General features: G+C 37.8%; 1 protein-coding gene and 2 pseudogenes across 3 annotated transcripts in view; 2 read left to right on the top strand and 1 right to left on the bottom strand.

Annotated features, from left to right (window-relative positions):
• The first annotated feature begins 2,731 nt into the window (after window positions 1–2,731).
• Window positions 2,732–13,789, top strand: part of LOC126603268 (UPF0481 protein At3g47200-like) — a 92,411-nt gene continuing 81,353 nt past the window's right edge. The window contains exons 1-2 of one of the 3 annotated variants that reach the window (XM_050270063.1): window positions 2,732–2,824; window positions 7,539–9,146. In XM_050270063.1, coding sequence (XP_050126020.1) covers window positions 7,560–8,831 — 1,272 coding nt within the window. In that variant the 5' untranslated portion in view covers window positions 2,732–2,824; window positions 7,539–7,559 and the 3' untranslated portion in view covers window positions 8,832–9,146. Of the gene's footprint in view, window positions 2,825–6,998; window positions 7,138–7,538; window positions 9,147–13,789 lie in introns of those variants that run through there. The other 2 variants (XM_050270064.1, XM_050270062.1) reach the window with 2 other exon arrangements.
• LOC126603272 (UPF0481 protein At3g47200-like) lies at window positions 3,219–4,806 on the top strand (annotated as a pseudogene).
• Window positions 5,089–5,720, bottom strand: LOC126603280 (uncharacterized; annotated as a pseudogene).

Here is a 13,789-nt window from a genome sequence, read left to right as displayed (position 1 = left end):
GTCTATACAAAATCACCAAGGCATGCCAACGAGGGTTGGCTCTGTTGGTAAGCTCCATGTATTGTGTGTCGCCCCATCAAGGTTTGAATCTTGTTGCCAGCAGTTCTCATTGTTGCGTGATGTGTACACGGACAGAGCCACCTTAGGCTCAGAGCATTTTCGGCCATAAAATTTATGAAGATAGATTGTGAAATTGTATGAGAGACTAATGGATAAATGATAACATGGTTATTTTTGTAGAAAGAGATGTTTTATGGTATTGGTAATGAGGTTATTATGCAACAGTTTCAAAACATAAAAACGCATCGATGGATATTGTGATATGTTGTATGAAAAACCTTATGAACTAATATATAAGTGTTTTATTTAGTATATTCTTGAGCTTTTTAATTTGTCATTTTGACTCATTTTGTTGTTTAAAGATGCCCCCATCCATGTAGATCTCTGGCTTCGTCCTTGGATGTGTAAATTTCTACGTAAATTCATACCGATAACAACTGGTAGTTAGGTGTCGCGCGTAGGTTCTTTTGGCTCGAGGTTGTGAGTATGCCTTACAACGGGTGGTGGGAATAACCAACCTCCTCCCAAACTTTTTTTTACCCAAAAAAAAAAAAATCATTGCAATCCCTGTATACAATTGTACCTAGATTATCACAAGTTTTAGGGCACATTTTATACACAAGATTAGCTTGACTTGGACTAATTATAGAGACCGACTTGGATTTGAATTTGACTTGGGTCGAGTAATGGCCTAAAATAAGCCCATAGAGATGAAGTATAATCTCAACGTATTGAGTAGTTAATTAATCCATGTTTGGTCTTAAGTAGAAACTTTATGGGAAATTGGTTAAAATGATGAGGATCAATGCTCAATTGCGAGATAATCAAAATTAGATATCAATCAAATATTGATGATATAACGTTCACAACATTACAAAAACTTATTCTTCAGCAATTTAAGTTTTAATTTCGCTAACTTTAAGTTACTTAACTGTGGGCTGAATAATGAGAGCTTGAAAACCAAAGTCGAATCGGTTGCGTTTGGGATTTGAGTAATGACAGTTCAATCATACTTGCGTCATTCGTTAATGATTATATGAAGAAAAAAAAATTAGAATCCCCCACTCTTTTTTACATAATTTTTATTAAACATTTTTTTCTTTTAAAATTTTGATTAAGACATTTTAACTAGTGTCCACCTAATCATTTTTAAATTTATTTTATTTACATGTCATTAGTTTATTTTTTTAAAATAAAAATGACATTTCCCACTTTATCCTTTTAGTTGATAAGGGGAATTTTTTTGGCTTGTCAGGATTTATACCTTTTTTTTAGGGATATTATTAATGGCTATTAACTAAATCACCAATACTATCTATAAACTTTGAAATTTGTAATTTTTTTTGGTGTCAGGGTTTATTACTCTTTTGTTGGCTCGTTCACATCATAAAATTATTATTGAAATATAAAAGTTGTTGATAAAAAGGATGAGTTTGGAGTCTTTAGATTGAGATTAGTGCTATTCGGCATGAGATATATAAATGTGAATTTTAAATTGAAATCAATTTGAAACGTATTCAGGTCAATTTGAAACATACCAATAACAACTTGAAACGTACCGGTGCTAAATTGAAACGTACCCATTTCACCTTGAAACATTCAATAACAACTTGAAATGTATCAATGCTAAATTGAAACGTACCTATATATAAATGTGAATTTTAAATTGAAATCAATTTGAAACATATTCAGGTCAATTTGAAACATACCAATAACAACTTGAAACGTACCGATGCTAAATTGAAACGTACCAATTTCACCTTGAAACACTTGAAAGGTACCGATGCTAAATTGAAACGTACCCATTCTAACTTAAAACGTATCAATATATCGGTTTGAAACATACCAAATTATCCTTTAAAAGAAAATGTACCACTAAATTCTATTTCCCAAATGTACCATGATACGTGAAAAAGATGGAAAGATGGGTAAAAAGTGTGCTAAAACAAAAAGCATACCCTTTGATATGGATACTCAAATCTTGGTGTGCATAAAATGAAATATGAAGGAAATGAATATGACCAACAAGGGAGAACGAAAGAGGGTTTGATCGGCCGATCGAGGAAAGCAATGACATGAAAAAATTGCTAATGGTTGTAGAAGAAGATAGCACGTTAGTTACTTGTATGGTGTCCAGTTAGGAATAAAATGCACGTTAGAAGCATAATTAGATCAGGTTTGATGTGTTAAGATTTTTAAAACTAATCTACTACATTTTAGGAGATTTGGGATATTACCATGATAATTATTAATTAATTAAAGGTACATCATAATGGCAAATCGTGTAATATGGCATTAAAAAGATGTTATTTATAAGATATCTTAACAATACATTTAAAAGATATCTTAACAATTACAATGAAAGAGAATAATACAATACACTTTTAGGGGCGCGTAGCACCCGTGATACAAAAATGTCTCTCGCACGCACGCTAGTGCGTGTGGAGAGGCTAGTAATTGTAGGAAGAATGTTTAATCAAATTCTTAAAAGCAGCAGATGTTTAAAAGCAGCACATTTCAAACTGCTTGAAACTCTCTCCAAATTAAGTACGTAGAGCTGAAGAAAACTTGCACCACCGAACCAAACATCCTCCATAAAATGCTCCACCGCCATCCTTATCATAGAGGAGGAAAACAAAAGAGAGACTAGACCTAGTGACTACTGCTGCAAATATTGATTCATCTGTAACAGGTACATATACTTTCTGACGATCAGCTACAAAGGAAAACCACAAACTTGGTTTTTCTTGCATAGCATTAGCAGGTGCGGCTTCACTTCCTCTGTATTTTTCTTTTCAGTTCTTTATCTTTTCTCATGGTTTGTATCCTTCGCTGCCGCACATCGATCTTTTCTTCTTGAAGCAAAGGTTTTCTTTTTTCTGTTCAATCTTTTTGATATTACAACTTTATTTATCAAGAACGAGCGTATTACGTGCATGCAGCTCAGTCGAACTAGGAAATTTTAATTAGTCTCGGTCTGTTTTTATTGAAAATTTAGAGTCAATTTACGCCTTAAGGTTTCGGCATGCAATACAGTAGCATGATTTTGAGTTCGATTCCCTTTTCTACTTTTCCATGGCTCGTCAGGGTTCATATGAACTTTGAAGGCATATGGCGGGGTTTTTTTGTTTATTACAGAAGTTTGCTCGAAGTATTTTAGTGGAATGTGTGCATAATGAAATATTTGAATCAAAGCAGATAACGATATTAGGCGGTAAAATGGAAGGAATCAATGAAGCTCTAAATGACATAGAGAACCCCTATGATCCATGACTCGAGGAGTTGCGTAACTTGTTACCCCTGTCCCCTTTGCGGTGCATCTATAGAGTTCCTGAGCGACTACGGCAGGGAAATGAGAAAGCATACACACCTCAAGTAATCTCCATAGGCCCACTTCACCATGGCAAGGAATACTTAAAAGCCATGGAAGAGCACAAAAAAAGGTACCTGCGACATTTTCTAAGTCGAACTGGGGTAAGCTTCTTTGATTATATACAAATGATAAAGGAGCAAGAGGGAAGGTTGCGAGGTTTTTATGCAGAATCCATTGAGTTTAGCAGTGATCAATTTGTAAGAATTGTTTTAGTGGATGCTGCCTTCGTCATTGAGTTCTTATTGAGGAACTATTCTGTAAATTTTCGAGGTGAAGATGATTACATTTTTAACAAACCAATGATGAAGCGGGATGTGCGTCCAGACTTGCGGTTGCTTGAAAATCAGCTGCCATTCTTCATTCTTCAGGTTCTTTTCAACACAACCTTTTCTTCTGCGAATCAGCAGCCTTCGTTACTTAAAATTTCCTATTTTTTTATCAAAGGCGTAATCTATAGCAGGGAAAAAGAAGACAATTTTGACAAAATATGTTCTTCTGGAGTAGAAGTACAACATTTTGTTGATCTGATAAGAATTCTGTACCTACCGTTGAAATCAAAAGCCATAAAGAAATTTAAAACCACAGCCGCACCCAACATCACAGAGCTACTCCAGGCTGGAGTCAAGTTTAAGGCAGGAACCGACCACAGCTTATTTGACATAAAATTCTCTGGTGGGATCCTTGAAATTCCGAAGATAACAATAAATGATACCACAAATATGACAGTCAGAAATCTACTTGCTTTTGAACAATGCCATACTAAAGAGGCAAATTACCTAACTAATTATGTTTTCCTCATGAAGCGTCTCGTGAAAACCCCAAGGGATGTGGAATTGCTTGTTGAGAATGGAATTATTGAAAATTGGCTAGGTGATACCAAGAAGATATCTACTTTGCTCCATGACCTTGGCACTAGGGTCATCGTTAGCAACCACTATTATGCCATTCTTTGTGAAGATCTGAACAACTACTGCAGAACTCCCAGGCACAAATGGATGGCAAATTTGAGACAAAATTATTTTAACTCGCCTTGGACGATTATTTCTGTTGTTGCAGCTGTTATTCTCCTCATACTCACTTTCATACAAACTGTGTGCTCTATCAAATCTACTGCTTAAGCACCAACGACCGCAAGTGTCTCCTTCTCCGGAGGATTTGCAAGTCTCTCCTTCACCGTATCCTCCGTATCCTTACAAGTCTAGCCTAGTCTTTGAGAGTACAGAGTTTGCATTAGCAATCTCAGGTTTCCTTGAAGTGAGTGTAATAGGTGTTCCAACAAAATAAAGTATTGAATTGTGGATTTTATGTTGGTTGTATTTTTTCCACAAGAAGTGAAGATTTCCATTAAAATGTTGCTTTAAGCATCACTTTACTGATCTTAGTAAAGACATCACTGCATAACACAGAAGCGCAAGGCAATGTTGAAACAATACTCTTTCAATCTCCATACTCTCTACTTTTTATTGTTGTGGTCGCTGCAGTCAACTTCCATTCAAACAGTGTGTCTAATCTCTTACTTTCGGCATCACCTGTTATTATTACTGGATTGTAGTTTGTTCATGACCAAGGAAACTGATGAACATGAAATGATCAGTCTGTTGTCGAGTGATGTTAAGAACTCCTAGAACATACTGAGTTAAACTCATCGTAGTTGCTGCAACAACTTCTCCAATTCTTGCTAGTTCTCCACAACAACCCCGACTTCGATGAATTCTTCACTGATCAATGAATCACAAAACAGCCTCTGATATTTGAGCTCACATTGTAAGACACTCGTTGCTTAAACATGAATCCTGTGTACAAAAAATGAGTCTCCTCTATATGTAACCACTCTGGCCTCAGCCCCACCATATATGGCCTTGCAGTTGCAAAGCTCCTTTCATCCCTGCTGTTTCCCATACAAACTCGAAAAGCCCAAGTGCACAATCCTTCCCATGCACAAGCATAAATCATTCTCACTACCACATCTATAAACCCCACCGCGTACATCCACTTCAATATCTCTAACATGCCCATAGAGGTAAAAAAACAGAAGTGTGAACAAGCACTGGGATGAATGACCCAATGTCTTGGTCAACTTCTTCTGCACTAGGCTTTCTTGATGCCGGACTTCCTTGTGTCCTATGCTTCTAGGAGTCAGCACATCCTTGACTTGAGACAACCCCTCTTTCATGACCTCAAGCTTTGCTACAGAAACGAGTAACTCTCTTTCTTTTTTCAACCAAACAATGAGGTTGCTTTGCAACGGAAACAAGTAACTCCCTTTCATTTTTCAACCAATCAATGAGGTTGTTGTGAAGAAGTTAAGATTTCACCATAAAACCATTTGACAATATGGGAAGTAGTCCAACCTCTTACAAGCTCGTGCAAGCTCCCACCATAAAACCATTTGGCAATATGGGAAGTAGTCCAACATCTTACAAGCCTATGCAAGCTCCCTTCCCCCATCAATGTGGGACTCATTCTTAACACACCACCTCACGTGTGGCGAAGTTTCAATCCTAACACATAGACAACACAACAGGGGGAGTGATTTCACAATCATGGGCTCCCTTTCACTAGGTGTACCGAAACATGAACGGGTTATAGATTCTACCTCCTGATAATGCCGCTACATTATTCTTCAGCGCTTTCTGTACCAGTGAAGCACCAGTAAAGTTCCTGGCAAGTGACTTGAAGATAAGCATTCTGTTTTCAACACGATCGTCAATGATAATCCATCAATCAAGTAGACATTTTTCAACAACTGGGTTACTCAAAACTGTGACAACGCCCAGCATGAGACAGCTACACCGGGCTGGAGTCAAGTTTAAGGTGGGATCAAGCAAAAACTTATTCGACATACGATTCAGTGATGGGATTTTGGAAATTCCCCAAATTAACATTATGTGATGCAACATGGCTTACAATCAGAAATCTGATGGCCTTTGAACAATGACAATGCATCGAGAATTACATATATGATTATGTTTTCACCATAAGATGTTTCGCAAACTCACCGGAGGATGTGAAGTTTGTTTGAACGGTATGGAATTTTGGAAAACAGGCTGTGTAACAGCAGTGAAGGGTGCTCTCTGATTAACAACCCTGCGGATGGGGTTATCATGAACCCTAATTACTTATGTTTTGCTACTCTTTGTCAAGACCTGAACAAGTACTGCACAGGGCCATGGCACAAATGGAAGTCGAAATTGATAAAACATTTTTTCAACTCGCCGTGGGCAACTAAAGAAATTATTGCAGTTGTTATTTTGATAACGCTCACAGCCATACAAGCAGTGAGCTCTGTTATCTCTGTTACTAAGGGTTGATTAAATTCTGGTCTCTAAGTTCGAAAGTTTTTATCAGTTGAAGCAAAATAAAGGTTTGTTTGACTTGTTCATCGGGATGAAGTAGTAGAGACGGTCAATATAAATTTGATTTTGATACAAATTTGTAAGACTATGGTTTGCTTACATCTTATGCAAATCAAACAGTTGAATAAATGGACTTGTTAGTTTAAATGACTAAAGCCGCCCCTTAAATTGTTCATTGACTTTAAGAAAATAAAAAATAAAATAAACAGAAGTCTTCCATTGACCCAAGAAAAGAGAGAATGTTTCCATTCCCTATACCAGAGGATCAAAATGATCTGCATTCATATTTTCTGACGATCAGCTCCAAAGGAAAACTACAAACTTGGTTTTCTTACATAGCATTAGCAGGTGCGGCTTCACTTCCTCTGTATTTTTCTTTTCAGTTCTTTATCTTTTCTCATGGTTTGTATCCTTCCGCGTAGCTGCACATCGATCTTTTCTTCTTGAAGCAAGGGTTTTCTTTTTTCTGTTTAATCTTTGATTTTACAACTTTATTTATCAAGATCCAGCGTATTACGTACATGCAGATTAGTCGGGCTAGGAAATTTTAATTAGTCTCGGTCTGTTTTTATTGAAAATTTGGAGTCAATTTACGCCTTAAGGTTTCGGCATGCAATACAGTAGCACGATTTTGAGTTCGATTCCCTTTCCTACATTTCCATGGTTCGTCAGGGTTCATATGAACTCCGAAGTTTGCTCGAAGTATTTTAGTGGAATGTGTGCATAATGAAATATATGAATCAATGCAGATAACGATCTTAGGCGGTAAAATGGAAGGAATCAATGAAGCTCCAAATGACATAGACAACCCCTATGATCCATTACTCGAGGAGTTGCGTAACTTGTTACCCCTGTCCCCTTTGCGGTGCATCTATAGAGTTCCTGAGCGACTACGGCAGGGAAATGAGAAAGCATACACACCTCAAGTAGTCTCCATAGGCCCACTTCACCATGGCAAGGAACACTTAAAAGCCATGGAAGAGCACAAAAAAAGGTACCTGCGACATTTTCTAAGTCGAACTGGGGTAAGCTTCTTTGATTATATACAAATGATAAAGGAGCAAGAGGGAAGGTTGCGAGGTTTTTATGCAGAATCCATTGAGTTTAGCAGTGATCAATTTGTAAGAATTGTTTTGGTGGATGCTGCCTTCGTCATTGAGTTCTTATTGAGGAACTATTCTGTAAATTTTCGAGGTGAAGATGATTACATTTTTAACAAACCAATGATGAAGCGGGATGTGCGCCCAGACTTGCGGTTGCTTGAAAATCAGCTGCCATTCTTCATTCTTCAGGTTCTTTTCAACACCACTTTTTCTTCTGCAAATCAGCGGCCTTCGTTACTTGAAATTTCCTATTTTTTTATCAAGAGCGCAATCGATAGCAAGGGAAAAGAAGACAGTTTTGACAAAATACGTTCTTCTGGGGTAGAAGTACAACATTTTGTTGATCTGATAAGAACTCTATACCTACCGATGAAATCAAAAGCTATAAAGAAATTTAAAACCACAGCCGCACCCAACATCACAGAGCTACTCCAGGCTGGAGTGAAGTTTGCGGCAGGAACCGGCCACAGCTTATTTGACATAAAATTCTCTGGTGGGATCCTCGAAATTCCGAAGATAACTATAAATGATACCACAAATATGACACTCAGAAATCTCCTTGCTTTTGAACAATGCCATACCAAAGAGGCAAATTACCTAACTAATTATGTTTTCCTCATGAAGCGTCTCGCGAAAACCCCAAAGGATGTGGAATTGCTTGTTGAGTATGGAATTATTGAAAATTGGCTAGGTGATACCAAGAAGATATCTACTTTGCTCCATGACCTTGGCACTAGGGTCATCGTTAGCAACCACTATTATGCCGCTCTTTGTGAAGATCTGAACAACTACTGCAGAACTCCCAGGCACAAATGGATGGCAAATTTGAGACAAAATTATTTTAACTCGCCTTGGTCCATTATTTCTGTTGTTGCAGCTGTTATTCTCCTCATACTCACTTTCATACAAACTGTGTGCTCTATCAAATCTACTGCTTAAGCATCAACGACCGCAAGTGTCTCCTTCTCCGGAGGATCTGCAAGTCTCTCCTTCACCGTATCCTCCGTATCCTTACAAGTCTAGCCTAGTCTTTGAGAGTACAGAGTTTGCATTAGCTATCTCAGGTTTCCTTGAAGCGAGTGTAATAGATGTTCCAACAAAATAAAGTATAGAAGAGTGTGATTTTAAATTGGTTGTTTTTATTCCACAAGAAGTGAAGATTTCCATTAAAATGTTGCTTTAAGCATCACTTTACTGATCTTAGTAAAGACATCAATGCATAACACAGAAGTGCAAGGCAATGTTGAAACAATACTCTTTCAATCTCCATGCTCTCTACTTTTTATTGTTGTGGTTGCTGCAGTCAACTTCCATTCAAACAGTGTGTCTAATCTCTTTCTTTCGGCATCACCTGTTATTATTACTGGATTGTAGTTTTTTCATGACCAAGGAAACTGATGAACATGAAATGGTAACGATTAATCATTTCAGCTATTTACAGCACTTGACATTTGCAGATGACCAATTTCACATATTCAAGAAATCATCAGTCTGTTGTCGAGTGATGTTAAGAACTCCTAGAACTTACTGAGTTAAACTCATCGTAGTTGCTGCAACAACTTCTCCAATTCTTGCTAGTTCTCCACAACAACCCCGACTTCGATGAATTCTTCACTGATCAATGAATCACAAAACAGCCTCTGATATTTGAGCTCACATTGTAAGACACTCGTTGCTTAAACATGAATCCTGTGTACAAAAAATGAGTTTCCTCTATATGTAACCACTCTGGCCTCAGCCCCCACCATATATGGCCTTGCAGTTGCAAAGCTCCTTTCATCCCTGCTGTTTCCCATACAAACTCGAAAAGCCCAAGTGCACAATCCTTCCCATGCACAAGCATAAATCATTCTCACTACCACATCTATAAACCCCACCGCGTACATCCACTTCAATATCTCTAACATGCCCATAGAGGTAAAAAAACAGAAGTGTGAACAAGCACTGGGATGAATGACCCAATGTCTTGGTCAACTTCTTCTGCACTAGGCTTTCTTGATGCCGGACTTCCTTGTGTCCTATGCTTCTAGGAGTCAGCACATCCTTGACTTGAGACAACCCCTCTTTCATGACCTCAAGCTTTGCTACAGAAACGAGTAACTCTCTTTCTTTTTTCAACCAAACAATGAGGTTGCTTTGCAACGGAAACAAGTAACTCCCTTTCATTTTTCAACCAATCAATGAGGTTGTTGTGAAGAAGTTATGGTTTCACCATTAAACCATTTGGCAATATGGGAAGTAGTCCAACCTCTTGCAAGCCCATGCAAGCTCCCTTCTCCCATCAATGTGGGGCTCATTCTCAACACGCCACCTCACGTGTGGTGAAGTTTCAATCCTAACACGTGGACAATCAAACAGGAAGAGTGATTTCACAATCATGGGCTCCCTTTCACTAGGTGTAGCGAAACACATACGGGTTATAGATTCTACCTCCTGATAATGCCGCTACATTATTCTTCAGCACTCCGAAACAAAAATTGCAACAGTAAGAGGACCATTACTTCATTGCGGCCATACATCAAACAGATGGCGTGCAAGTTTATTTTTTTCGCATAAGGCTTGAACAACCAACCAACCATTCAAGATTGCTTAATCAGGAATAACAAAGGTAAAGAGGGTGCGATTGAAACTTTCTCTGTAATCTTGTTGGGTACAGAAATCTTGAGTGGAGAAGGAAAAATAAAGCTATGGCTGGCGTATCTTAAATTTTGATTTAGAAACTGGACTTTATGGACGGGCTTGAGCTGGAAATCTTATGTTGGATCCGTCATTGAGAAATAGGCTGTCACTGGACGTGAATTGTAGCCCAACACACACACACACATATATATATAGGATAAGGGACAAATATTTTTACAAATTTGTAGCCTTCAGATTTTATAACATGGAATGATTCTTATTTATTCATTAAATGTCATGAATGCTTATGTAGATTTTAACTAATATTAAAGATAAAAATAAAACTTAAAAAAACATAAAATTTGGAAAAACAAATTAAAAATAAAATAAAATAAGGAAGAAACCAGGTCTCTGCAACCTCCTATCCCCCCAGGTCTGCAACTTCCTGCTTGAATCTCATTAGGAAAGCAAAATAAAAACCTAAATTCAATATTATTATTCATATATATGTATGATGATTAAATTCGGATTTGGAAAAAAAAAATTGTTTTGTCTGTTCATGTATTTGAAATCTTTTCTATTCTTTTAGTTTTTCAAATCAAACAAACAACTATAACGACCTGTCTCCAAAAAAATTTAGTTTTTATAATTTTAAAATGTGAATTTACGAAAATGCCCTTTAAGGAAAATACGTTGAATTTTGTTGACTGCCTTGTCATGGCACGTAAGATCCATTTTCTTGGCTATTCTTGTAGTACTCGTCGCTACGAACGCGTGGGCGCAAACGGAACATAATTTGGAGTTATAACAAATGAGTTATTAACGAATGAAATCGAGGACAAAATGATCAATTAATTATTTTCTAGAAGGCTTCAGATTTTTGGAGCAAAATCTAGAAAGCCACATGTGTGGCCCAGATTAAAGGAAATGAGAAATGGTCGGTGAAGATGTAAAATAAAGGAGAGAAATGAGGGAGAGGGGAAGGTTAATCAGGAAAGGGAAAGAAGATAGTGACCAATGGAGGAGACAAGAAAGGAGGGGAAAGGAGAGAGTGGAGGAGCACCGGGTCACCTTTGACCCAGTTCCTCCCCGCTGACCCGACCCAATTTCTATGCACCTTAACGCCAATTCCAGTGTTTGCTCGATGAATTGACCGTCGCCACCACCTGCACACGACTCCACGACCCTTCTTCTTCAATGTCCACCCCAAACCCGATGGTTTTTTGTCTTGTTTTCGTGGGGATGGCGCCTGCAACACCGTGGGGGAGATCAATGGAAATCCACCATTTCTGAAGGTAAATGCTTCGACCACTACCACCATTAGCCTTCCTTTGAGCTCAGGAACAATGCACAATCATTGGTTGGAGCGTCGGAGTCGATTTGAGGACGAATCAAGGAACACCCTTTATAGGGTTTCCGACGAGTTGTAGTGAAATTGGGGCTTTTCCTGGCCAAATTGGCCTTAGTCACAGGTATGAAAGTTGCTTCACTCGTCGAGATCTTCATTCTTGTAAAATTGGGAATTTTTAGAATTGTTCGATTTTCTAGAGAGTCGGGGCGGCTGGCCGCCACACACGGTGGCGCGTGCAGTGGCACATGGAGATAAAACCTGAGGTCCTCCCTTAGGTTTTTCAACATACCGAATCCGCCATCCGTTTTCCCAAATTATAACGTTTTAATAGAGTTTTACTAATAGGTTCCTAATTGTGTTTAGGCGCATTGGCGGGAAGTAATCACATTCTTGATAGTTTGAGTGGCTTTCGGGCAATGGAAAACTAGTGAGTGGACCCCTTCTTAAGTTATATATTTTTATAAAATACTAGCCTAGCATGCATGACATATTTCATGATTCGAATGTGATTTATATTATGCCTTTATAGTTTTCTATAATTATGGCTTAAGAGAAATTAAGATTTATTAGAATTACTTTTACGAATAACGTTTATTTATCGAAACTACATTCTACTAAAGGTTATAAATTATGGGTTGGCATTTATGCATTTCTTTAGATATGAATTATTGGATTTGCATATATGGATTTCTGTATTAGGATTATGATTTATATGATGGGTTTACGGATATGGATTCATTATGATTTATATTGATGAATTGAGTTCGAAAGTTTATATGATTTATAAGATTAGACTTTGAGCTTTCGAGCTCCGGATTTGACATGGGATTTTGAGATATGTTTTTGGTGCTTATATCATACGGCACATCTACACACCAAGTGTATTATGTCTATGGCCATAGGACACAGATGATGGAGGAGTGAGATATGATATATTATATACCCCCAGCTTCACTGCAGAAAGCGGTGTTAGACAACTTCACTAGCCACGGTTAGTGTCGATGTAGATGTGCTATTTGATTCAGCTTCACCTACAGGTGATGGACATGTTATTTAGCTTGGCCTTCGAGTGATGGACAGGTTATTCAGCTTCACCTTCGGGTGATGGACAGGTACTGCCTTCGGGCGACTATGATACCCCTAGTTGAGTACTTCACTGATGAGAATTACAAATTTTCCTTCGAGTCGAGCAATGTTTTCAGCATTATTAAGCATGGTTTTACATGTACATGTTTTATGAAGGTTTTGCGTGGCATGCTAGGGTTTTCATAAAACCTATACGTAGTATTATATATGTTTTCAAAACAGGGGGTTACTATGTTCAGAAATAAAATATTTTCCTATTATTAATACTATTATTATAAACTCTGGTCTACTCATCTTTTCTATTTTTACACCCCCTCAAGAGTTAGAATCGGGCCACATGATCCCAGCATCAAGGCTTTTACGGCATAGGTATCCTCGAGTCTTCTCAGTGTAGGTATCATTTCCTTGTTCGTATCTTTTTATAGTCATTCTTTCATATTATTCTTAGTTAGTTGTATGCTCCGAACACGTTCCTGCTTTGGCTTAATCTTGCCAATTACATATCTTTTATTGGTGAGCATGTTCAAAATGGCTTTGTCACCCTCGGGTGTCGGCCATCACGTGCCTACCCTAGTATGTGGGAATATCGGGGTTGGGGCGTGTCAACAACTATCTCAATACGTTATCATATGTTTCGAGTCTTGATTGAACTCGAAAGGGTGGCTTATGTAACGTTCCTGTAGGGTTTATGATGTCGGTACCTATGAGAATGTATGCTTTTGGTTCTAGATTGTAACTTAGATATTGATTTTCTTGCCTTGCTTCGTTTCCATGTTTCAACAATTTTTCTACACATGAACAACGTATTGAGATAGTTGTTTGTTAGATTTGAAAAGAACTC

This window comes from Malus sylvestris, chromosome 15, assembly GCF_916048215.2.
Source record: "Malus sylvestris chromosome 15, drMalSylv7.2, whole genome shotgun sequence".
Taxonomy (NCBI): Eukaryota; Viridiplantae; Streptophyta; class Magnoliopsida; order Rosales; family Rosaceae; genus Malus; species Malus sylvestris.
This window is presented reverse-complemented; position numbering and strand designations above follow the sequence as displayed.